This window comes from Corapipo altera, unplaced genomic scaffold, assembly GCF_003945725.1.
Source record: "Corapipo altera isolate COAL_440 unplaced genomic scaffold, ASM394572v1 61148, whole genome shotgun sequence".
Lineage (NCBI taxonomy): Eukaryota > Metazoa > Chordata > Aves > Passeriformes > Pipridae > Corapipo > Corapipo altera.
Window position 1 is genome coordinate 475659 of NW_020884978.1, and position 25750 is coordinate 501408.

The 25750-nt window shown below is 42.2% G+C and overlaps 1 protein-coding gene across 1 annotated transcript in view; it reads right to left on the reverse strand.

The window, feature by feature from the left end:
- The window catches only part of LOC113957785 (guanine nucleotide-binding protein G(q) subunit alpha), a 164403-nt gene that overhangs the window by 61295 nt on the left and 77358 nt on the right, over positions 1–25750 (reverse strand). Inside the window, exon 3 of the mRNA XM_027665558.1 lies at positions 20272–20426. Within this exon, the coding sequence (XP_027521359.1) occupies positions 20272–20426 (155 nt within the window). The remainder of the gene's footprint in view (positions 1–20271; positions 20427–25750) is intronic.

Below are 25750 nucleotides of genomic sequence, written 5' to 3' on the forward strand. Positions count from 1 at the left end.
CGCCTATAGCCCTGGGACTGGAGGGAACCACCCCCTCCATTGTTTGCCTCAAGGTCATCAGTGCTCACGTGGTCGTAAGTGGCTGTGGAGCCGCTGGGAACAGCCCGCAGACAGCCCCTGACTGTCACAGGAGAACCACAGCGAACCACAGCGAACCACAGGAGAACCACCTTGCCAGTGCCTGCTAACACCTCCTTGCTGCCTGCCAGTGAGTCACTGCACTCCTCGCCTTCCAAAATGTGCAAGTGGCTCCTGCTTGGGGTGGTTTATGGTTACACGGAGAGGGGAAGTAGGACTTTGTTTTGAAAGTTTTGGTTACGGTACTGTTGCTTGTTTGGATTTGTTATATATATATATATATACATATGTTAATAAAGAGTTGTTATTTTCCTTTTCCACACCTTTTTACCTGAAGCCTCTTAATTTCCAAGTTATAATAACTTAGAGGGAAGAATTTGGTTTCTTTTTTCCTAACCCATCCTCCTTAGCAAACATTTGTGTCTTGTTAAACTAAGACAACAGATCATCCTGGAAGATGTGTCAAAAAACATAGAAGACAGAGAGGTGATTAGAGAAATGAATAAGATTGTTTTATTACAAGCAGGGGTTTCCATGGTTGCCTTGTGCAGAGATCCCTGGAGAACATTTTATTTGGGGGATTGGGGAACCATTTTTGTGGTTGAGGACTGGTGGGTTGCTTACTGTTCTGCTTACAGTTACCTATTGCTGCTTACTGTTCTGCTTACAGGGTTGCTTACAGTTACTTACTGTTACTTAAAGTTGCAGTGTGAAGGTGGGCTGGAAAGTATGTAAGGCAGTAAGACCAGTCTGGGCTCACTGCCAAGGGACCATGCGACCAGGGCAGGGAAACAACTTGATAGGTTGGTTAAAACAACCAATGGACTGCAAGAAGACTATATCACCTTTTAAGGAAGAAAAGAGCGAGGTTTGGCATGGGAGGAGCGAGGGAGTGGTTATGTAAATCAAAGGGTCTTAAAAGGGCTCGTCTCTCCCATTCGGGGCATGCTCGGACCTGGTCACAAGTTCGGTGCACCCAGCCTGCTGTTAATAAAGTTCTTTGTTTCACTTTATTTGGCCGTCTCCGAAATTTTAATTAGAGATATTTCTCACACATGGTTTCACAAAGGGCAATGGGTCAGTGTCCAAATGGAGATCGGTAACAAGTGGTATCTCTCAGGGGTAAATATTGGGACCTTTAGTGTTAAATATCATTATTAATGACATAGTGTGACTGAGTGCACTCTCAGCAAGTTTGCAGATGACATCATGTTGAATGGTACAGTTGATACACTTCAGGGAAGAGATGCCATCTTGCTGGCTAAGGAGAGTCTCCATCCTTTGCTGGATGCAGAGGATAGCATAGTGTCAGGGAATGAGGAAAAGGTTGATGTACTTAATGCCTTCTTTGCCTCAGTCTTTAATACCAAAACCAGTTGTCCTCAGGATACCCAGCTCCCAGAGCTGGAAGTTGGTGATGGGGAGCTGAGTAAAGCCCCCATAATCTAGGAGGAAATGGTTAGTGATCTGCTATGCCAATTAGACACCCACAAGTCTATGGGATGCACCCGAGAGCAATGAGGGAGCTGTCGGAAGAGCGTGCCAAGCCACTTTCAATAATTTACCAGCAGTCCTGGTTAACAAGATAAGTCCCAGTTGACTGGAAATTAGCAAATGTAACACCCATCTACAAGAAGGGTCAGAAAGACGATCTGGGGAGCTACAGGTCTGTCAGTCTCATCTCAGTTTATAAAAGGAAGGTCCTGCTTGACCAACCTGATCTTGTCCTATGACAAAATGACCTACTTAGTAGATGAGGGGAAAACTGTGAATGTTGTCTATCTAGACTTCAGTAAAGCGTTTCATGCCATCTCCCATAGCATTCTCCTGGAGAAGCTGGTTGCTCATAGCTTGGACAGGTGTACTCTTTGCTGGGTAAAAAAACTGACTGGATGACCGGGCCCAGAGAATGGTGGTGAATGATGCTACATCCAGTTGGCAGCCAAAGTGGTATTCCCCAGGGCTCAGTATTGGGGGCTTGTTCTGTTTAACATCTTTATTGATGATATGGACGTGTGGATTGAGTGCACTCTCAGTAGGTTCGCAGACAACACCAAGTTGGGTAGGAGTGTTGATCAGCTTGAGGGCAGGAAGACTCTACAGAGAGATCTTGACAGACTGAATCGATGGGTTGAGGACAACTGCATGAGGTTCAATAAGGCAAAATGCCAGGTCCTGCACTTGGGTCGCAACAACCCCATGCAATGCTACAGGCTTGGGGAGGAATATCCTGAGAGCTGCTCAGCAGAAAGGGACTTAGGGGTGCTGGTTGACAGCCAACTCATATCCATGAGCCAGCAGTGTGACCAGGTGGCTACAAAGGCCAATGACATCTTGGTCTGTATCAAGAATAGCGTGACCAGTGGGACTAGGGAAGTGATCGTTCCCCTGTACTTGGCATTGGTGAGGCTGCAACTCGAGTACTGCGTTCAGTTCTGGGCCCCTCACTTCAGAAAGGACATTGAGGTGCTGGAGTGTGTCCAGAGAAGGGCAATGAAGCTGTTGAAATGTCTAAAAAATATATCTTATGAGAAGTGGCTGAGGGAACTGGGGTTGTTTATTCTGAAGAAGAGGAAGCTCAGGGGGGACATTGCTCTCTACAACTACCTGGAAGGAGGTTATAGTGAGGTGGGGGTCAGTCTCTTCTACCATGTCTCAAATGAAAGGACGAGAGGAAATGGCCTTAAATTGTGCCAGGGTAGGTTCAGATTAGGTATTAGAAAAAAATTTTCACTGATACAGTGGTTAGGTATTGGAACAATTTGCCCAGGGAGGTGGTGGAATCACTGTACCTGGAAGTGTTCAAGAGGCATCTGGATGTGACCTGGTGGGAGTATGGTTTAGGGGTGGTTATGGTAGTGCTAGGTTGACAGTTGGACTAGATGATCTCAAAGGTCTCTTCAAACCTTGATGATTCTGTGTTTCTGTGATTAGAGGGGCCCATGCAAAATTCATGAAGTTCAACAAGGCCAAATGCAAGGTCCTGCATGTGGGTCAGGGCAATCTCCAGTATCAATACAGACTGGGCGATGAATGGATTGAGAGTAGCTCTGCAGAGAAGGACTTGGGGGTACTGGTGGATGAAAAATTGTACAAGTCAACCATGTGCACCTGCAGCCCAGAAAGCCAATCATATCCTGGACTGCATAAAAAGGAGTGTGGCCAGCAGGTCGAGGGAGGTGATTCTCCTGCCTACTCCACTCTTCATTCACTTCCTGGAGTACTGCTTCCAACTCTGGGGCCGCCAACACAAGTGTGGTGGGTTCACCTTGGTTGGACGCCAGGTGGTTTATCACCCCCCCTTCTCAACTGGACAAGGGAGAGAAAATAAGATGGAAAACAACTCGTAGGTCAAGGTAAGACAGTTTTCTAAAGCAAAAGTGAAAGGTCACATGTGCTCACAAGCAAAGGAAAAAACCCACAGATTTTATTTTCTACTTCCCATCAGCAAGTGATGTCCAACCACTTCCCAAGAAGCAGGGCTTTAGCATGCATAGCGGTTGCGTCAGAAGGCAAATGTTGTAAATAAAAAATGCCCCCACTTCCTCCTTTCCTTAACTTTTATATCTGAACTGAGGTCATATGGTATGGAATATCCCTTTGGGTCAGTTGTCACAGTTGTGTCCCCTCCCAAGATCTTGCCCACCCCCAGCTTACTGATGGGGGAAAATGTTGAGAGACAGTGCTGATGCTTTGCCAGCACTGCTCAGCAGTAGCCAAAACACTGGTGTGTTATCAACACCTTTCTAGCTACCAATGCAAAGCACAGCACTGTGAGGGCTGCTATGGGGAAATGAACTCCGTCTCAGTCAGACCAAATACAAGATAGACATGACCTGTTAGAGCAGGTCCGGAGGAGGTCACAAAGATGATGAGGGGTGGAACACCTCTCCTATGAGGAAAAACTGAGAGTTGGGGTTGTTCAACCTGTAGAAGAGAAGGCTTCAGGGAGACCTTATTGTGGCCTTTCAGTATATAAAGGGGGCTTATAAGAAAGATGGAGAGAGACTTTTAACCAGTGCATATAGAGAAGGCACTAAGGGATGGGTAAAGGTAGATAGCTATAGCCTTTATCTATTTCTAAGACTCCTTTTCCTTTCCAAGGTCAAGAATAAGATTGTTTCATTCAGGAATACTGCCCAGTACCTCTTCCCAAACTCAGGGAATCTGATGGAGTAAGATACTAAATTAATATTCACTGACATATTAATAAACCCCATGCTTAGAAGGAATCCTGCTGGAAGTCCTTATGAACACAGGAGAAATTCTTGGGGGATGCACTGCTTAGGAGAAGGAATGTGACTGGCACCACACTAGAAAGCCTCCAAAAGAAATCTCTAAACAAAAAATAAATTTGTTGAGATAGAGGTGATTATTCACACTAGTAAAAGGACTAATCTAAGACTAGTAAAGATGACTTGTTACAACAGTCAGCAAACAATTAGACCTTTTCTTGATCTATATGAGGAGAATGGGAGTACAGGAGAAGAGAGCAAGGACAAAATCCAAGAAATTAAGTTTACCATTTAACAGAAAGTTTGTTCAGGAGATTTCAGGGTGGAGGTAAGTAGGTTAAGGACTATCAAGACAGGGAGTCTAAGAAGGAGATCAACTACTGGAACTGCACCCTACCTTCCCTGGGACAGTCCTGTCAGGCAGATAGGACACATGATATCAAGGATTCCCTATGCTGTCTCCACCTGGCAGAATGCAGTGACTTAAGAGATGGGGGGATGGCAACAAGTTCCTGCCTGGCACAGCAGGAGCATCTCCTCTGTGACTACCTCACCTTCCCAGGTGTCCTTGTACAATAGGTATGAGGGTCTGCAAGTGGAACCAAACAATGATGATGATGATGGTCCATCTAGGTTGGAGGTGTCATCAAGGTTAAATCAGCCTATGCACCACATCCAAAACACTTCCATTGATGTCTTAAGCCCCTATTAGTTTTTTATTTTTCTAATTTTTGTAGGCTTTATAAGTTTTATAAGTAGTAGAAGTAGATTTTAAAAGCAGCAGCTCTCATTCCCTTACCCTGTAGTACAAGTAGTTTACACATTCCTTAACCGTCTTACCCCATTCTATGCTCCCCATATCAAATCTCCCCCTGAATTCAGTGGCAATGTTTAGTCTCTTGTCAAGGCAAGGTCTATGCTGTTTAGAGAACACCCATATCTAGGCCTGAACAACAGAACAGAGTCAAGAACTAGGTGACTGTGTACCCTTTGTGCTCTGAAGATGATGAGACTGATGAAGAGGTGGTCCCAAAATACACCCCAGACTCAATTCTCAGGGGGTGGACCTGAGGCGGACCAGAGTAAAGGCTACAGGGTGGACATGCTTGGGATTGGACGGATGGTATAAAATGTAACATCTCAAGCACAACCGGCGCGCGTCTTGTAACATCTATTGCCTTGGCACAATTAAACCCTTTCCTTATCTCACCCCTAATTAACTGCTCCTGAGTTATTTTTTAGCATCAACATTCCACAACATCACCATAAAGAAAAAAAGGAAGGTCATTGTCATAGCAGACTCTCTTTTGTGGGGAACAAAAGGTCCTATGTTTTCCTCTGTCGTTCCAGTTGCAGGGAATGATGTGGAAAGAAACAGGAAGAGCCAGCTGATCAATACTTGTCTCTGTGACTGATATCACGAGCAGAATTTTGGATTTTTGATCACAGGTCAGTCCACATGACTCCAAGCCTGCTGGTGACAAATGGGATACACCTTTCTCAAAGGAAAAAAAGGATGTTTGTGCAAGAGTTAACAGGGCTCATTGTAAGAGTTTTAAACTAGATTTGAAGAGGGAAAGGGATAAAACCAGGTTTGCTATAGATAAGCCTGGGGTCAGCATGCCAACGTTTGAGGGACAGTGTGCTAGCGAGGTCCTTCAGTCTGCTCCAATTTATGTTGAGTACATGTGCACATTTGAAATGTCCCTATATTAATGTGCACAACACCTTAGCCATCTCAGCGGAGGGAAAGAATGGAGATCCATGTGGCAGCAAACACACAAGGGTTGTTAATGCGTTAGAAACCACGGAAGCATCTGAGAACACTAAGGAAAAGTTGTGGGTGTTGTCTATCTAGATTTTAGTAAACCCTTTGACATCATTGCTCGCATCATTGTCCTGGAGAAACTGGTTGCTCGTGGCTTGGATGGGCATACTCTTTGCTGCGTAAAAAACTGTCTGAAAGGCTGGACTCAAAGAATTGTGGTGGATGGAGTTAAACCCGGTTGGAGGCTGGTCACAAGTGGTGTTCCCCAGGGCTCAGTACTGGGACCAGTCCTGTTTAATATCTTTATCAGTGTGATGAGGGGTTTGGGTTCACCCTCAGTAAGTTTGCAGATGACACCAAGTTGGGTGAAAGTGTTGATCTGCTTGAGGGTAGAAAGGCTCTGCAGAGGGATCTAAACAGGTTGGATTGATGGGTCAAGGGCAATTGAAGGACCTAGAGAAGAAGTCTCGAGAAGCAGTTGAAGGAACTGTGTTGTTTTAGTATGGAGAAAAGGAGGTTTGAGGGAGACCTCATCACTCTACAACTACCTGTCTTATACACATGTACTGACAGTTCAAGCTAAAAAAACACAAAATAGTCTGATTAAGTAGCCTTAGTTGTAAGTTTTGGTTAATTTGATTTATTATATTTCTGTTCTTTGGGGCCTGTTGGATGGAGTTACCCTTATTGAGTTGTTGTTGGGGTTTGGTGGGGGAGTTCTGTTAGTTTTCTTTTTGCAAAAAACTGTACTGACTGATGAGACTACCCAAAACAAGCAGTAATTTTGTCCATGTGCTAGAAAACAATAATCTCTGAAAGGTAATGGAGATTTTATGCACTTTTGAAAAATACATATAACTATTGTCTCCAAACTCCATATAAGCAAAATGTTAAAGTAGTTGTAGCAGGAGTTGTTCCTACATCAGAGTTCCCAGATTAACTGAGACAAGCATCCTCTTTGGGAACACACAACAGAGTAAATGAAATCAATTACCACTGCAGTAATACGAGCTGTGAGCAAAGCTAAATGCATTTTCAGAATCTCTGTGGATGTTTGTGTCTCTGAGCCTCTTTACCACTGGCAAAAAGTTGAGTCATGTTTACCAGTTTCCAGAATTATTTAATGGTAGTCTAAAGTAAAATAAATGTAGTAAATCTAAGATTAGTAGGTGAAGAAGAAAGATGTACTGTTTTCTTTTTATTCTTATCCCATCCAAATCCTACCTGATTGGTTCTCTCAATTTAGAATTTCTACATGGCTAAAAACCAAAATTAGAAGGCAGCTAAAAAACTGAAGTCATCAAACCAAAAAACACTTGTGCAAATTTTTCAAAACTTCTAAATGGGAAATGGGGTTAAAAAATTATGAAAATATTAAAAGCATCTTCAGTACTGCATCAAAAAAAAGTCCTGAAAGAAATGCATTCTATATAGTTTCATGCAATCTCACTTCCCTGTCTGAATTTCCCTAGTTCAACTGCTTAATCTTCAGTTTTCCTACAGGAAGTACCACTACACAGAAAACTCCATGTCTTTGTTCAGACCTTCCTTTTATATTTAGTATGTCTATTGCATGATAGGATAAGCATGTATGTATGACTAAAGATAATGCATTAAATACTGACTGGTATAGATAAAGTGGGGTAGGAACTTGAGGGAGAATTGTATTTAATTATCTGAAATGTAATGCAACACAGGGAAGAGAAGTTGAACAAATATCCTCAGTGCTTGTGTAACAACTAGAAAACCCTTGGTTGGAGGTACACAATGACATTACTCTTCCATCTAATGGGGTAATGAAGGTGAAGATTTTTAGCAAGGTTATGGGAAGTTTTCCAGTTACATTATAAATGTTTCCTATGGTGATGAGTCTTCACGAAATCTAGTTATAGCCCAAATTCTGCAAGTTGTAACATGAACGTGAAATGCTACTTCTAACAACTTTATCTTCTTGGCAAGACTGTTACTTGTCTTCCCTTTAGACTTTGAAAAACCATGATATAATCAAACTGTTGACTAGTAACTTGTTTCTATTTGGGTTAAGGTCTGTAGAGTATATATATATATAAAGATATAATCTCACCCAGCTATTATTTCAGGCTATCCACACTGTGGTGTTGGTTTACATCTCTCACACTGTGAACAGTATCTTTGAAGCCATAAATGGAAATGGTTTAGTGGTAAATAAGTGAGTAAGTCACTCAGTAATGTATGTGAGAAGTGAATAATGTCAATTTATATGTTGTGCTCTTGACTTTACTGCAGATACAAGTCTAGAAATTACTTAAAAACCAATAAGAACATACAACCATTGATGCATCCCATGGTAAGGGGAAAGAATAGAATGCATTTACTGAGCTACCAAGAGGTTTAAATCAACTCTAACCTTTCAGGAACCTTACTTTTTTAGACACTCTTCTCACCTCCTCTGGTAAATGCACATCTATCAGATGTATTCTTTCAGTGTACTAGCAATGTGTATAAAACTTCAAAAGTGTTGCTGAGAATGACAAAGCAGCGCAAAAGATGACAGAAAGTGAAAGTATAGAAACTTACAGGATATATTAGAAGCTAGCAACAGAATTTAGAAACAACAGAAACAGAAAATATAGGGAGATTTAGGAAGACAACATCTACTAATGGTGAGAGGGGAAAAAAGCAACATGGAACAGATTAAAAATACTCCACCATGGCTAGGTTTCATGAACGAAGATTTGGGAAGGGCTCTACCCACGTTTGTCACAAGCGCGCTGGTAGCTAAAAAGGTCAATACGAGATAGACACGTCCGGTTGCAAAAGGCACAGCAGAAGGACTCCTTAGGTGATATATTCGGCAATACACGATTCTTTCTGCGTTTTCTTTTCTCCTCTAGACTGATCCTGCGTGCGTTCTCAAAAGAAGCAGCAGAGTTATAGATAGTGTGTCTCCAGACTTCCCGATTGGAGACCAGAGTAGACCAGTTGTGTTGATCAATATGGTCAAGGTTGAGATGTTGCTTCAGGGAGTCCTTGTATCTTCTCTTCGGGGCTCGTCTCTTGCGGCAGCCTGTGGCAAGTTCACCATAAAGCATGATCTTAGGGAGGCGGTGGTCCTTCATCCTTGAGACGTACCCTGCCCAACGCAACTGTGTTCTCAGCAACATGGCCTCAATACTTGTGACTGCTGCTTGTTTTAGAACAGACGTATTGGTCACATAATGTGACCAGTGGATGTTTATGATTGTACGGAGACAGTATTGATGGAAGCGTTCTAAGAGTCACAGGTAGGGACGGTAGATGACCCACGATTCGGATCCATATAAAAGAGTAGATAGCACAATGGCTTTGTAAACACTGATCTTGGTACTTTTCTTCAAGTGTTTATTTTGCCAAACTCTTTTGTGGAGTTTTCTGAAAGCACTATATGCCTTTGCTAACCTGTTGTCTATCTCTCCATCAATCTTACCATCCGAGGAGATGAGGTTACCTAGGTAATTAAAAATACTACTACTGTAAAAATGGTGGGGGAAAAAAATCTGACAAGACTAAAAGAGAGACTCAAGAAAGGAATGAAGGAAGAAGCAGCATGAGATTGACACATATGCTTCAAAACATATACAAGAGATCTGATGGACAACAAACTATTTTTGCAGTTTTATATATCAAGTCAGATGAAATTACTGAAGTCTCACCAAGTCAGTGAGTACTACATGCTTATTTCCTTTTAAGTGCTTTGTCAATCCTAGTAGTAAATTTTAAGCATTATGTTTTGCTGCTTTGTGACATAGGGACTTAAAGCTGGTAAATTTTCCTTAAATGTTTGTACTGGTTTAGGAATGGTACTCCCCAATTTAGTTCTCCCACCGACATTCGCCAAAACACACTGCCACTCGCTTGCTGCCTCTCCCCTTCTTCCACCCCCACGGGTGTCCGGAGAGGAGAATTGGAGGCACTAAAGACAAAGATCACAGGTTGAGATAAGAACAATTTACTGGAAACAGCAATGAGATAAGAAAACGAACAGTAAGAGCAACAATATTAACAACAAAAGTGTACAATAGAGAGAAATTCACATGCAAAAATGCTCACTGAGCCCTACCAGACACAACCGCAGATGGCACCACCCCACCCTGACCACTTCATCCGCCATGCTTGCTCGACCAGAAGGAACCCCTGTGGCAAGGAATTATGGGAGTTGTAGTTTTCCGGGTTCTCATGCATGCTCAATCAGTACTTGATTGTCATTGGTTGGAAGATCATGTGATGTTTAAGCGCTGTATTTAATCCTAAGTGTTTTGTAATAAACCTTAATTCTGCTCTGGCAGTCGTTCATGCCTGAGTGGGGATCATGCCTTATACAACATCCCAAATGGTCGTCCGTTAAACAGGAACTTCAGCAGGTTACCGGGAACCAGGAGTAGCAAGCTCTGGGGAATCTGTCCAGAGGTGTCCATATCGCCAAAATCAAAAGGAAGAAAAGGAAGAATTTAGCGTGTTGGGTTACCTCTGCAAAAAAAGGGACAAAAAGGAAGAAAAAAGGACAAAAGTAGAGGTAACCAAAACATTGTGGCGATATGGGAGGGTGGCTAACCCATCAGGAGGGAATTTCTTCAGAAATTAAACAAACAGCTGAAGTTATCACTCGATTTTTACAAGAACAGAACAGAAACATCGAAGAAAGTAAATTATGGGACTTATTATATTGGATTTCTTTGCATGAACCTGCATTACCTCTAACTGGACCTTATCAAATATCATCTTGGAGAAAAATAGGGAGTAAGCTCATTGAAAAAGCCAGTGAAGGAAAAACGGATGCTCTCAAAAATCTAGCTACATGGAAGGACATTATGATAGCTTTAAATGTGCACTACAAAAAAGCAAATGCACCCGGGAAAATAGACTCTTCCCCCCCTCACTCCTTTCCCCTCACCCCCCCTTCAACCCCAGCCCCCCTACCGACCGCGTGGCGCGAAAACAATGGCATGGGGGGGCTGCGCGTTGGCGGGGGGGGGATGGGGGGAGGGGGAGCCCTTGGGGGGGACAGTGCAGCGGCAGCGTGTGGTGTAGAAAGGCATGGTGCTGGGTTTGCGACACAGTCATATGCTCCGTTCGCCGCCCCCCACCATGCCTGCAGTTGGAGGGTTTTCTGCCGCGGCAAGCCCAGCCGCGGTGGCAGCGGGGTTGTTGCCGGCCGGAGCTGCCACGGAGCAGTGCACTAAGTGGCGCGGGGGTGCCGGGGTGGCTTCGGCGGCTGTGCAGCCAGCCGTGCCAATGTTTGCCGGGACCGCCGCCTCTCCGACTGAGTTTGCGGCGGAGTCGCTCAAGGCCGTGCCCCACCCCCGGGCTTGGGGGTGGCGACACGGGTTCAGCGACGGGAATTTTGGCCGGGCGTGCCATCCGGGTGACAGCATGGCCAGCGGGCAGTTTCGTTGTGGAGCCGCCCATGGTCGTGCTGTCTGCCCTTGGAGTTGCGGCAGCGCAAGCTGCCGGCTTTGCAGGGACCGACCGCTGTGTTCCATGCGCCAGCACTTCCAACCCCGCGGCAGTGGCAGTGTTTGCGGCGGAGCCAGGACGGCCTGGAGCCAGGACGGTAGCGGCATGGGGAGTTGCCAGCTTCATGTTGGCAGCCGTGGTTGCGGTCGCCACCATGCAACTTACAGCGGCGCACCCCGCACTGAGCGCCGGCCCAAGCGAAGCGGTGGCGGGGTCGCTCGCAGGCGGTCCCGGACCGAGTGGCGTGGCGGCGGCTGCGCCGCGGCAGAGCAGAGCATTGGTGGAGGTACAGACCGCTAGCGCCGGCGCTGTGGGGGCTGCAACTGGGGGGTAACCGGCAAACTGCTATTGCGGGGGTCAAGAAGATCTACTAGCTCCCTTTAGCTATGCAGTGGCCATAAGACCACCGCGGAGTGAGTGCGGGGATGCAGCTGGGCGGGCGGGGGCCGGGGCTAGGGCACCAGCAGCAGCGGGGGTTGCAACGGGGGGGGTAACGGACGGTCTGCTGTTGCGGGGGTAGGGAGGTCCACTAACTCCCTTTGGCTGCGCAGCGGCCTTGAGACTGCTGCAGAACAACCACGCAGCAACATGGACACAGCCAGTTTACTCCTGCCGTGAAGCGGAAGTGCCTCTTCAGTCACCACCAGTTCAACTAACACGCAACAAATGCACAACCGTTAAAGCACCACCGTGGCACTCCTACCAAGAATCCAACCCACAGCCCTCGCCAGCCTCAGAACAACTACGCCGAAGACGGTCTGATGGAAGAGGAAGAAGAGAAATTGACGTCCTAGAAATCTTAGCTGAGCTGTGGCAAACTGAACTCAGCGAGACGAGAGAACCAGAAAAAAGACAAGCAGTTTTGGATCCTGCAGAAGAGGAAGAACAGTAAACATGGCAACAGCTGCTACTTCAGCTTGAAGAAGAGAATACAGCCTGGGAAAGCACACAGAACATATGCCTGCCCAAACTGAGACCATTAGTGAAGTCAAAGCTACCGACGTTAAAATGGACAATATATGTATTGGCTACGTTACTAATGATAGCAGTTGTTGGTTTTATGCTGTGAGAATTTCAGCTGGAACAACACAGTCCACCTACTGACACGACCAACAATCTAAAGGTAACATTGCAAAACACAGCAGACATACAACTATCAGCTACCATATTTAACTTTCTAAGTCACAAAAGGACAACTTTACTAATTGACAGATTATCTGGTATTATAAAAGGTTCTTTTGTGTTATGGAGGGAAGAATAGTAATACTAGGAGGGGTCCCAAATCGAGTATTTATTTCTCACTATTTTAAAGTGCTGTTAGACAATATGCCATACACAACATGGAAAGCCAAACCTAAACAAGTAGCAAAGAAACAACCAGTTACAATTTTAACTGCAGAAACACATAACCCTTTACACACAGTCACTGCAAGAGCCTTGATAAAGCAAAACAAACAAATCCCTCATACAACACAAGCCCAAAGACACCCCACAAGGCTACAACATACAGCAATACACACCTCCAAATCCATTCAAAACACAAACATGCATAAATTGGCCTATACCCAAATTAAACAATTAGAATGGGAGGCAAAGACAGGAATATCAAACATTTTTAATAGCAGAACAGATGTAACCTCACAATGGCCCTTAAAAAACACCCAATCCTGTTTAACAAGCTTTCTTAAACTAGCATCCCCAAAGCAAAACAGAGACATTATAACCAGCAATAACCCAGACATTAACTCTGTTTCCATTGGACCCACTGAAATCTCTCATTCTGTAGAACAGAGACTGCCTCAGTCAAAGAGGAAGTCAATTAACAGCGGATTTTTCCCAAAGGCAGCTTTATTGCAGCTAAACCTACAATTGACCCAAGAAACAAATACCCCTAAATCCATGATACAGTGGCCTTACCTTAAAACAGAGGTAATGCATTTACATACACTACTAAAAAACCATATAAACACGGTCTCACTATGTACAAAAACCCTTTCACTAATCTATCAATCTCTCAAACCTAGAGAAAGATGGATTTTCATACTTTTTGCCCCTATCTCAGTTAGAAAAGAATGAAGATTTTGAAAACCGAGATTTTACAACTTACTTTTTAGTTAAAGAAAAGGGTAAAAACCACTTTTTACATTATTGCCTTTGCGAAAAAAGAAATAATGTGTTGCCCCTCAAACATAATAACAATGGTTTACTGCTTAACAACTGGGTGGAATTAGATTTTGTCATCTTCTACCACTATTCCTGTTCCTATAAAAACTTTTCTACTAACTCTTTAGTTAATATGGGAAAAAGAAAGCAAAACATAGCGAACTAAAACTTTATTAACTGTTCACTCATATAACTGCATTTTACATTTTCAAGAAGATGTAAATTTTACTTGTAACATTTGTAGGGTTTTTTTGTTTTCAAATACGTTTTCTTAGAAGTACTGTAAATTGTTTTCTTAACAATAGAAATAAAGGGTAGAAAATAGTTTAAAAACATTTACACATGAAATAAAATTTAACATCTCACCATTTTAAAGCCCAATATATTCATTAATTCATATTTTTTAAATATAAAACTGACTGATACAAAACCTTTATTAGGTTTAGCAGTTTCATATTCTTCTAACCATGCTCAAGAATGCAAGATAAACCTTTTATCAGTCAGCAAACAAAATTGTTGCACATATTATAAAAACTGGAGCTATATAAGCAGTTTACTAGGGAGCTAAATTTGAATTAAATTTTACCCACAGATTGTTTCAGCATAGATTGCATGCTAATTACCAATCAATTGCTGGACTCAAGATAAAGAAAAGGATTTGAAAGCTTCTGTTTCATGGAATAAAAAGAGAGAAAAATTCTCCTTGTTGCCTAAAAGCTTTTGCTATTGCCTTTCACTATGTAAATTGGTGGTATTTTAACCAAAAACATTTAAGTTTATCTCCACCACAAAACCAAAACACTACAGTTTTAAAAATTTTTTCCCTATTTTTTCATTAATTTCCCAGTAGCTTTATTTGAATTATTAAAAATAAAAGTTATTAGAAGTTATTAAATTCTCAAATACATCCACATACATGCAATTATCATAACAATGTTATTCAAATAATAAGTATAGAATCTTAAACATCCCCATATTTGTTGCATTCAAACATTCTCTGCTATCACAGAACAACATACATAATGTCAACAAGAGTACAAAATAGCTGCTTGTAAATCGCAACTACCTGAGAGACTGAATTAAACCTGGTTACAGTTGCTCTAACTGATATTAAGAAATGGGGACTGTAAACGTTCCAGAAAAAAATTTAACAGGACCAACAATGGAATCTCCAATACAAAGAAAACCACACAACGAAAAATCATCTTTAAAGCCTTCAGCCAAAAAGCAAAAGACACCATAACATAGAGTGACTCACCGCTATTGCTTCAAAAACTACAGATTCACCTGATCCTCACATCTATTCCTGCCCACTTTTCATCTGAAAGGGACTGAACTGTTATTAACATGTTTGTCAAGATTGTTTTTAAAGGTAAAGAATGACTTCAAGAAATAAGTAAATGGGACACTAAGACCATCTACATCTGGACAGACAAAAGAAGACAATGGAACAATAAGGTACAAACCGTGGACTGGGACTCTATATAAGTTTTACAACTTACTCATATACGCAAGACATTGTTTTGTAATTAACCTATGAATGTTATAATTGATTCATACTATGCTATAGAGTTACTTTCACATCTCGAAGCCTCCTTCCTTTGAGATTTCACTAACCCTCATTTACCTAGAAAAATACACACCACATAATTCCTTGTTAATCACACAAAATCTAACTCTTACATAAGACACATCCACTCACACACATTCCAAATAAAATAATACAGCAACACACACAAAAAAATGCTTCAAAGGCAAAAAAGAAGGGAGTCAGTATATAACCCCCAGGAACACTTATAGAAAACATCATATGTTCTAAATTTCTTAAACTGTGATGATACAAACCATAGTAGATATGAATACCAACATAAAACTCAAATACTTTCATCTTCCAAAACACCAGGTATGATTAAAAATCTAGTATCTAGGCAATAATCAGGACCAGTAGATCTCATAACTTGAGGGAGGATGTATGCCTGTGTATCCAAGGGTACCAAATTACAATGGATCCCTTCTAAATGTGTCAGGCCTTATATTAGCCCTCCCCCACAACAGAAACAATCACCAGAAAAAATGAGTGAAGAAATTGGATTTGAAGAAACATAATCAACAATAGTAAAAGGAACACACCACACATTGAGAAACATGCTATAAGAACACAAAAATGGGGGGGAAAGAGATATGGATCTAGTCCCTATATGTGTAAATTTACATTAACACTTCTTCAAAACAGGAACAATCACAAAGAAGCAATAAATGATACAACAGAACCAAAAAAACCCACAAACAGTAACCAATACAAAACCAAAACTCCATGATTCAAACCCAATAAAGGGTTTAAGAATGCATGTGTGAGGAGAGAATGAAACGGTGGTCACCAGAGTATGAATGAGAAAGTTGAGTGGAGATGTATGTGTGTGTGAACGCAAATACACTTTATGGCAAGACATCTTAAACACTCATTCAACAACACTACCTCAACCAACACTACTTCAAACACCACATCTACAACTCAACACATTTCCCTTTCAAATAAAGATGCCTTTACCCAATCATGCAAAATCACCCTCAGATAAAAGGTTCTACACATCTACAAACCCTGGGTAATTTAAGGTTGCTTGAATATTGCACGAACCAATAAAGTTGTAAACAGTTCAATAAAGACCTTGTGACGATAGGCCCTGGTTTTTATAAACAGTTAAGATAAAATTGGTTACATTAAGAATGTTTAAAAAATTTGTTTTACAACTTGTTAATTATTTAGAGAAGGGGGAGATGTGGCAAGGAATTATGAGAGTTGTAGTTTCCTGGGTTCTCACGCATGCTCAATCAGTACTTGATTGTCATTGGTTGGAAGATCATGTGACCTTTAAGCGCTGTATTAAAACCTAAGTGTTTTGTAATAAACCTTAATTCTGCCCTGGCACTTGTTCGTGTCTGAGTGGGGTTCGTGCCTTATACAACACTTCAAATCCTTTTTCTGAAGCGAGTCCCTTCCCCCATCCCCAGCAATGAAGTGGTGAGCCTCAGGGTCCTGGTCAAGCCCCCTCCTGGCTACTGCAAAAATCAACTCTGTACTGGTCGGAACCAGGACAATGTTTTATCCCTAAACATGAGGACTGTATTTTTAAAACAATGCTTCTTTGGTTTCTGCTAATTGCTTTTCCTGGACTTACATATGTAAAGAAACTCTACTTGCAAGCATAAATATATGAGAGGCTCGTATAAAGACTCATAGATAGTGTTTCATAATTCTAGTGTTTTATTACTTGTTCTAAAACAATTTTTGCAGAACACCACAAAATAAACTCTTATCTATTATAATTAAAATCTACAAAATCTGAAATAAATCATGTTGTTAAATGGTTACATATGTTGAGTTTTAAAAATAACCAGTCAACTAGTACATTTCCCTTTTGTAAGAAAATGCTTGAAAATTTTGTTTCTATAGCTCATTAATGAGCTATACTATTTTAATACTACTCAAAAGATCTACTATGGTGATGATTTCATTAGAACTAGGTCAAAACTAAGGTTTTCAGCACAATTTGATCTGAAGTAGCATCAGATGCTTATTTCCTACTTTGGAGACTTACTAATTTTTACTATTTTTATTGTATTCCTCTAAGGTAAACATTAAAATATATGTATTTATTTCAATTTTGAAATCAGTATTATATCTATCATGGAATCAAAGTTAGGACATACAAATATAACAAATTCAAAGTATAAGAAAAGCTCTCTTTCACCTTTACTTATGTTTGCTGTTCATTTCAAAATTAAAACAATCAGAAAGTATAGTCAGCCTAATTTGTCTCTAAAATGTTCTTTTACTACTTATGTACCCTAAAAATTATCACTTATATTTAATTTTCTATGGTTTTTAGCTTTCTTACCATTGAAAAATAAAACATAATATTGTATATTTGAGGACACTGAGAATCCATGCAATACAAGAGAGATTTTACTGTATTTTGAACCACTGCACACTAAAATATGCATATACAAGTAATAAAAACCATCTCTTCCAGGATGGTTGCGCGAGTGTCTCAGTCTGATGAGACTGGAATGTTTGCTAAAGAGGATGAGTTATGAGATAGACCGAACTCCTCTCTCTCAGCAATTGTAAATTCAAAATTAAGGGGTTTCAATAGAGGAAGTGTGGAAAAAACAGAAGAAATAACAACCCTTTATTAAAAGATATATGTATGTTGGCAAAAAAACAGTAACAGAACACAAAAAAACCTAGACGATAGTCCTAGAAAAACAAAAAGTCTGAATGAATACTTCTCTGTCCTTTAGTGCAGTCCTAATCATTGCCTTTAGGGGGCACTGTTGGATCGCTAGAGGTGTTGGACCTGCAGTACTCTGTTGTTGCCTGCAGGGGGCGCTGTTGGATCGCTGAAGGTGTAGGACCTGCAGTTCTCGGTCGTGGTCAGCAGGGGGCACTGTTGGGCTCCGGTAGTCACTACGCGGGGAGAGGGGTCCGGAGGGAGTGGTCCCGGCCCGCGGGAGAAGCCGAGAAGGAACTGGGGGATCCTTCCCTCAGTGGGGGAGAAAGGGAAGGAAGGCAGTCCACTCCCACGGGACTCACCGCTATCCCAGGTGATGGCGTCTCAAAACTCCTCCCTTCTCTCCCGCGGGCAACGCAATTCTCTGATGAAACACAGCAGATCCGGGGAGCGGGACAGCCAGGCAAGTCGGAGCCAGCAGTACGAGCTGACCAGGATGAGAAGCCAAGAAACCAGACCCCCCAGTCCCTCTCCCCAAAATGCCTGCACGCAGCCCCCCGATTCCCTCCGAGAAGCCAACAACGCAGTCTGCTCAGTTCCTCGTCTGGGCGGCCAGCGGCCAGTTCCCCCCAGCCTCTGAATGATCCATTAGCGAGGAATGCAGGCTAGCGAGCTACATCCTTTGTAAAGCTAATGACCTCCCTTCCCCCCATTCACTCAGTTTTTCTTATAGGGAAGCAGGGAAAGAGAAAATTCTGCTCTCAGATTATAACCTATAACAGCGGGATAGACGGCTGTTTTCCGGAGAGGAAAACACCTTTCGTGGGGAAGTAGTCTTTATTGTTAGTTTTACTGTGTGTATAGTGCTTATAGTTCTCTTTTTCTTCTCTGTGTAAATATAAAACCGCCTTTCTCAGCAACCTCGGTTTTGCAAAGTTGTTTTTTTTTCCTATCCCCTCTTCCCTCCTCCTTCTCCCTCTGGGGGGAGGGTTGGGCAGAGTCTCGGTGGACACCGGGCGTTCAGCCAAAGTAAACGATAAAAATTGGGAAGGTAACCAGTTCTATGGGACAGCATATTGCATAGAACAATAGGAACCCTGTATGTGAGGCTGATAAAGCAGAAGCAGAATGTGGTGTGGTAATAACAGAGTATTGGAGCAAATCTGAGCAGACCTAATTCATGTACTAGTAGCTCTCTAGCTGCCTGAACTGCATCAGTAAGATATTAAGTTTGTTTTGATTCAATTATGTATAAAGGATTGTGCAAGATAAGGACCCTCAGACTACTGTGCAGATAAATCTCACTCCAGACTTCTGTTATGTGTATGGTCATGTTCCATTGACTTTAATGGGACCTTCATGATGCCTTTCAGTTTCTTATGTATATAAGATTGATTTTCATAGCTAATCTAAAAGTTCCAGTGGAGACCATGGAAGTTTTTGCCACAGCTTTAATAACCAAGTATGCTAACTCTTTTTCTAGTGGGCAATACCAAAAGATCATCCTGCTCTACCATAATCCTTTTTTTTAGCAGATGAAAAATTTTACCAGAGCTATATAACTCAGAGCAACTGAATTTCTTGAAGATGACATTTAGACAATGCTCAGGGTACAATGGTAAATCCCATTGCTATTTTATCAGAATCCTGCCACGAGAGGGTACATGTGTACCATTCAAGACCAAGCTTAGTCACATATGCATTTTCATTGTTGTTGATCTATAACAAATAGGATTTAACTTAAAATGCTTTGCTTTCCACCCTTTACAAATTGAAGTCTCTTTTCAGTTATGTGTTTACCTTCTTGGCAGTCATATTCTTTCAAGATTAGGTCTTGTTCGTACAAGGCAAAGGTAGTTGAACAAAACACAAGAGCACTTGCTTGATACTATTTACCTCATCATCAGGATCACAAAAGAGAAAGGGAAAAAGTAAAAAAAAAAAGGGGGAAAGGGAAAGACAAGGGAAAAGGAAAAAAATAGGAAAACATGTTCAAGGGCATTGCAATTTTTATGAATTGCATAGAGGTCTACCCTTGATTGCAGTTCCCTAGTATAAACTTAATGTAAGATTTCAAATTATCATAGGCTTATGTTTTGGGAAACAAACACACTACCTTCCTTAGAGTAGCCTTTGCATTCACGTTATTAAGTGCATGTTTGTGCTGAATATGTATGCACACACAGATACTTGTACACACACACACAAAAAGCTGTACATGTATGTACACAAAAATAGAGTATACAAAGATAAAAAGTAAGAATTAATTTGTTAGAAAGAACAGAAAATAAGATACAGTTGTTTGTAACCACTTTATACTTACTATTTTGTTGAATCTGATAACTGATATTCTCGTCGTCTGTCATAACATTCCTGGATTCCAGGGTCATTCCATAAACTTCTCAGTGCATCTACATAAGGGTTCTCAAAAGTTGACACCTTCTCTACATCGACTTCTCGAACTAACTGTGCACGAGCCTAATTTAAAACAAAGAAAACAATTAAATTTACTTCATTTTCTATGTTTACAAATAGATCATATATTGTGAATGTGATTACCAGGAATAATTTTCCAGACTGGCCATCTCACCAATGTGAGGTTATGAATGAATGATGTTAAGGTGTGTTCAGACTAAGAAAAATAGTAATAGGGATGATATGAAAGTGAATTAATAAATGAGTATACGGGTCCTTATTTCAGAATAAGCTTATCCTAATCCAGTATCATTTAGCTGAAATTGATAAAATGTTCACATGAAAATTTATATTTAATTAAGCTAATTTTAAAGAAAGTTTTCATTTTTCAGGTACAATTTTAGGGCATATACTTGCTTTTTAAATGATAACCACTTAAACACCTTGGCAGAGTAAGACTGATGGTACCAAAAAGAATGGAAAGGAGTGAGAAAATTTGTCTTTTAAAGAGATTCATTTATATATACATACATTAAGAGAGAAAAAGAACAGATGAAAACAGTCAGAAAAAAAGAACAAGGGATTCTATTCTCCAAACTAGTCTACATTTCAGACTAGACACATATCAGCAAGGACACAAAGCCCTTTGCATTTTAAATCAGGTAAGTGCATACAAAAGGGACTGGTTTTGTTATTTTTAAAGTAATTTATCCTGTTTACACACATACAACCTGTCACCCCTCTTATTAGACAGTCCAGGAGAATGCTACTACTCATTATTGAACAAAATTTTATACCTGCAACTATTGTCTATTCGTGTGGACATCAAGAACCTTAAGTTCAACGTGAAAAATGTTTGTCTTCAAGATATGGAGAACATATGCTCTCTATTATAAGAACCCAAGTCTCTAAGTTCTAACAAAGTATATTTTCTTCTGTAACATCATGTTCACCCATCCCAAAACTGGACAGATCATGAAGGGTCTGTACTCATTATCATCATGGTTAGGCTTCGCAAATGAAGATTTGAGAAGGATTCTATCCACGCTTGATACAAGCGGGCTGATGGCTAAAAAGGCCAATGCAAGATAGACAAGTCTGGTTGCAAAAGGCACAGCGGAATGTCTCCTTAGATGGTATTGGCAAGACATGATTCTTTCTACATTGTCTTTTCTCCTCAAGAATGATTCTACATGTGTTCTCGAAAGAAGTAGCAGCGTTATAGATAGTGTATCTTCATGTCTCCCGATTGGAGGCCAGAGTAAACCAATGATGATGATCAATATGGCCAAAGCTGAGATATTGTTTCAGGGAGTCCTTATATCTCCTCTTCTGGGCTCCTCTCTTGTGGCAACCAGTGGCAAGTTCACCATAGAGCACAGTCTTAGGGAGGCGTGTCGTAGTTTGGTCTAGGCCTTCCTTGGTGACCAGTTTGTAGCCAAGGAAGTTCCCAGATTTACCCAGTATTCCCTATGATTTTTACGTAAGCCAGGGTATAAGAAGAAAGGAGGAGAGGCCTTCGCTCTCTCTTTCCTTCCGGCGGTTTTGGAGGTGCAGGTTTCCCTGCTGTTGAGTCTGTCGGGTTGGAGAGTGAGGCCTGGTAAGGTCTTGCCGACCTTGGGAGGCAGAGTTTGCCGGCAGTTGCTCCAGCATGACTCTCTGTTGTCCCAAGGAGAGTAGTAAGATATTCTTTGCTAATTCTTTTAGTTGCTAGATCTTGGGCTATTGATCAGGATATATATATTTTATTTTGGTTTGGTTCCTTTTTTTTTCCCTTCCCCCTTCCCTTTCCCATTTCCTTGTGAAATTGTATATATATTTCAATTGTATATAACTGTAATATAAGTGTAAATATATTTGTATATATTGCTTTAGCTGTCTCTCTCTCGTTTCGGTTTTTCTTGGTTGGTTTTTTTTTTTCCCTCTTCTCCCTGAGGTTTGGGGGGGGAAGACTTCTTGTGGTAAGGTTTGGAGACTTGGCAGGGAGCCAGTTTCAAACCATATCAGGCCGTAGTCCTCCATCCTGGAGACGTGTCCTGCCCAACGCAGCTCTGTTCTCAGCAACATGGCCTCAATACTTGTGACTGCTGCTTGTTTTAGAACAGACGTATTGGTCACATAATCTGACCAGTGGATGTTTAGGATTGTACGGAGACAGCGTTGATGGAAGCGTTCTAGGAGTCGCAGGTGGTGGCGGCAAATGACCCATGCTTCAGACCCATATAAAAGACTAGACAGTACAATGGCTCTGTAAACACGGATCTTTGCACTTTTCTTCAGGTGTTTATTTCACCAAAATCTTTTATGGAGTTTTCGAAAAGCTCTATACGCCTTTGTTAACCTGTTGTCTATCTCTCCGTCAATCTTACCATCTGAGGAGATGATGTTTCCCAGATAATTAAACTGCTGGACTGACTTGAGTTCTGATTTGCCAATGATGATGTGGGGATGATGGAAGACTTCCTGAGGTGCAGGTTGGTAGAAAACTTCTGTCTTTTTTAAGCTGACTTCCAGCCCAAAAAGCTCAGCAGCGTCTGCAAAGCAGGATGTTAAACGCTGTAGAACTGCTTCTGTGTGGGCGACAAGGTCTTAATATGGGCCTTCAGTTGCCTTAGGTCGAATAGGCTTCCATCAGTACGATATCGAATGTAGATACCATCCTGATCATCAAAAGTCTGCCGTGGCCCTTTGGAGCATCATGTTGAAAAAGACTGTGAATAGGGTTGGCGCAAGAACATAGCCTTGTTTCACACCATTAGTTATCAGAAAGGGCTCAGAAAGTGTGTTGCCATATCTGACTTGGTCGTGTTGATCCTCATGGAGTGAGATGATCATTTTGAGGAACTTGGGGGGACATCCTAAATGTTCCAAAATCTGCCATAGACCTTGTCTGCTCACAGTATGGAAAGCCTTGGTGAGGTCGACAAAGGTTACATAGAGACCTTTGTTCTGTTCCCTACACTTCTCTTGCAGTTGTCTGAGGACAAATACCATGTCTGTGGTGCTCCTGTTGACTCTGAAACCACATTGGCTTTTGGGTAGAATTCCTTCTGCTATAGTGGGTATTATCATAGAATCATAGAATCATAGAATAGATTGGGTTGGAAAAGACCTCCAAGATCATCAAGTCCAACCCCTGATCCAACTCCAATTACTATATCATGGCACTAAGGGCCACGTCCAATCTCTTTTTAAAAACCTCTAGGGATGGTGAATCCACCACCTCTCTGGGTAGGCCGTTCCAATGCCTGATAACCCTCTCTGTAAAGAATTTCTTCCTAACATCTAACCTAAACCTCCCCTGGCAGAGCTTGAGCCCATGTCCCCTTGTCCTATTGTTGGTTGCCTGGGAGAAGAGACCGACCCCCACCTGGTTATAACATCCCTTCAGGTAGTTGAAGAGAGTGATGAGGTCGCCTCTAAGCCTTCTCTTCTCCAGACTGAACAACCCCAGCTCCCTCAGCCTCTCCCCATAGGACTTGTGCTCCAGTCCCTTCACCAGCCTCGTTGCTCTTCTCTGGACCCGCTCCAGCACCTCAATATCCTTCCTGAACTGAGGGGCCCAGAGCTGAACACAATACTCAAGGTGTGGCCTCACCAATGCAGAGTACAGGGGAAGGATCACTTCCCTGCTCCTGCTGGCCACACTGTTCTTGATGCAGGCCAGGATGCCATTGGCCTTCTTGGCCACCTGGGCACACTGCTGGCTCATGTTCAGCCTCCTGTCGATCAGCACCCCCAGGTCCCTTTCCGCCTGGCTGCTCTCCAGTCACTCTGTCCCCAGCCTGTAGCGCTGCAGGGGGTTGTTGTGGCCAAAGTGCAGGACCCGGCACTTGGCCTTGTTGAACTTCATTCCATTGGAGTCAGCCCATCTCTCCAGTCTATCCAGATCCCTCTGCAGAGCCCTCCTGCCTTCCAGCAGGTCGACACTCCCTCCCAATTTGGTGTCATCAGCAAATTTGCTGATGATGGACTCAATCCCCTCATCTAAATCATCAATAAAGATGTTAAAAAGGACTGGACCCAACACAGACCCCTGGGGAACACCACTGGTGACCGGCCGCCAACTGGATGCAGCCCCGTTCACCAGCACTCTCTGGGCCCGACCCTTGAGTCAGTTCCTGACCCAGCACAGAATGCCCCTGTCCAAGCCATGGGCTGCCAGCTTTTCCAGGAGTAGTTCAAAAGTATTCTTGCCAGGATTTTGCCAGCAATGGAGAGCAGAGTAATACCACGGTAATTTGAACAGTCTGATTTATCTCCTTTCTTCTTATACAAAGTGATGATGACTGCGTCACGAAGGTCTGATGGTAGTTCGCCTAGTTCCCAACAAAGCACCACGAACTCATGAAATTTATCATGGAGTGCTAGGCCCCCATGTTTCCAGACTTCAGGTAGAATTCCATCAACCCCATCTGCCTTGCCAATTTTCACCTGCCGTATGGTTTTAAGAGTTTCTCCCAAAGTGGGGGCAATATCCAATTCATTCTTCACCGGTTGTTGTGTGATGGACCGAATTGCTGAGTCTTGGACTACACGGCTAGTACTGAAAAGAGTCTGAAAGTGTTCAGACCATTGATTCACAATGGAGGTTTTATCTGTCAGAAACGTTTGACCATCTGCGCTGAGTAGAGGGCTTTGGACCTGGTATGTAGGCCCGTATGCTGTTTTCAAGGTCTCATAGTATCCTCTGTGATCACCCGTATCTGCACATAATTGAGTTTTTCCTGCTAGATTGATCCACCACTTGTTCTGGATGTCACGGAGTTTCTGTTGGAGTTTGCTGCATGCAAGACAAAAGGCTGTTTTTCTGACGTGACAGGAAGGCAGTGCAAGGTGTGCTTGGTGAGTAGATCTCTTCTTCCTTAACAATTCCTGGATCTCTTGATTGTTTTCATCAAACCAGTCCTTGTTCTTCTTGAAGGAGAACCCCAAGGATTCTTCAGAGGATTGCAGGATGCTGTTTTTAATATGGTGCCATAGTGTTTCAGGAGAGGGATCTATAGAATCTATAGAATGATTTTTGAGCCTAGTTTGAAGATTTGCCTGGAATCTGTCTTTCACTGTGGTTTTTTGGAGATTGTTAACTTGGAGTGTCCTCCTTGGGATACTGCCCCTTTTAGGTTTGAACTTAAGATTGAAGTTAAGTTTACAGCGCACAAATCGATGGTCTGTTTGGCATTCTGCACTAGGCATCACACGGGTCTGATGGACATCGCGAACATCTGTCTGTCGGCACCAGGACATAATCAATGAGGTGCCAATGCTTAGATCTAGGATGATGTTTAGATCTAGGATGGTTTCCCTGAACAGCAATCAAATAATCAGCACTCCACTGGTGGGACAACATTATATGGTGATGTAACTATACAAAGTTTCATTATTGT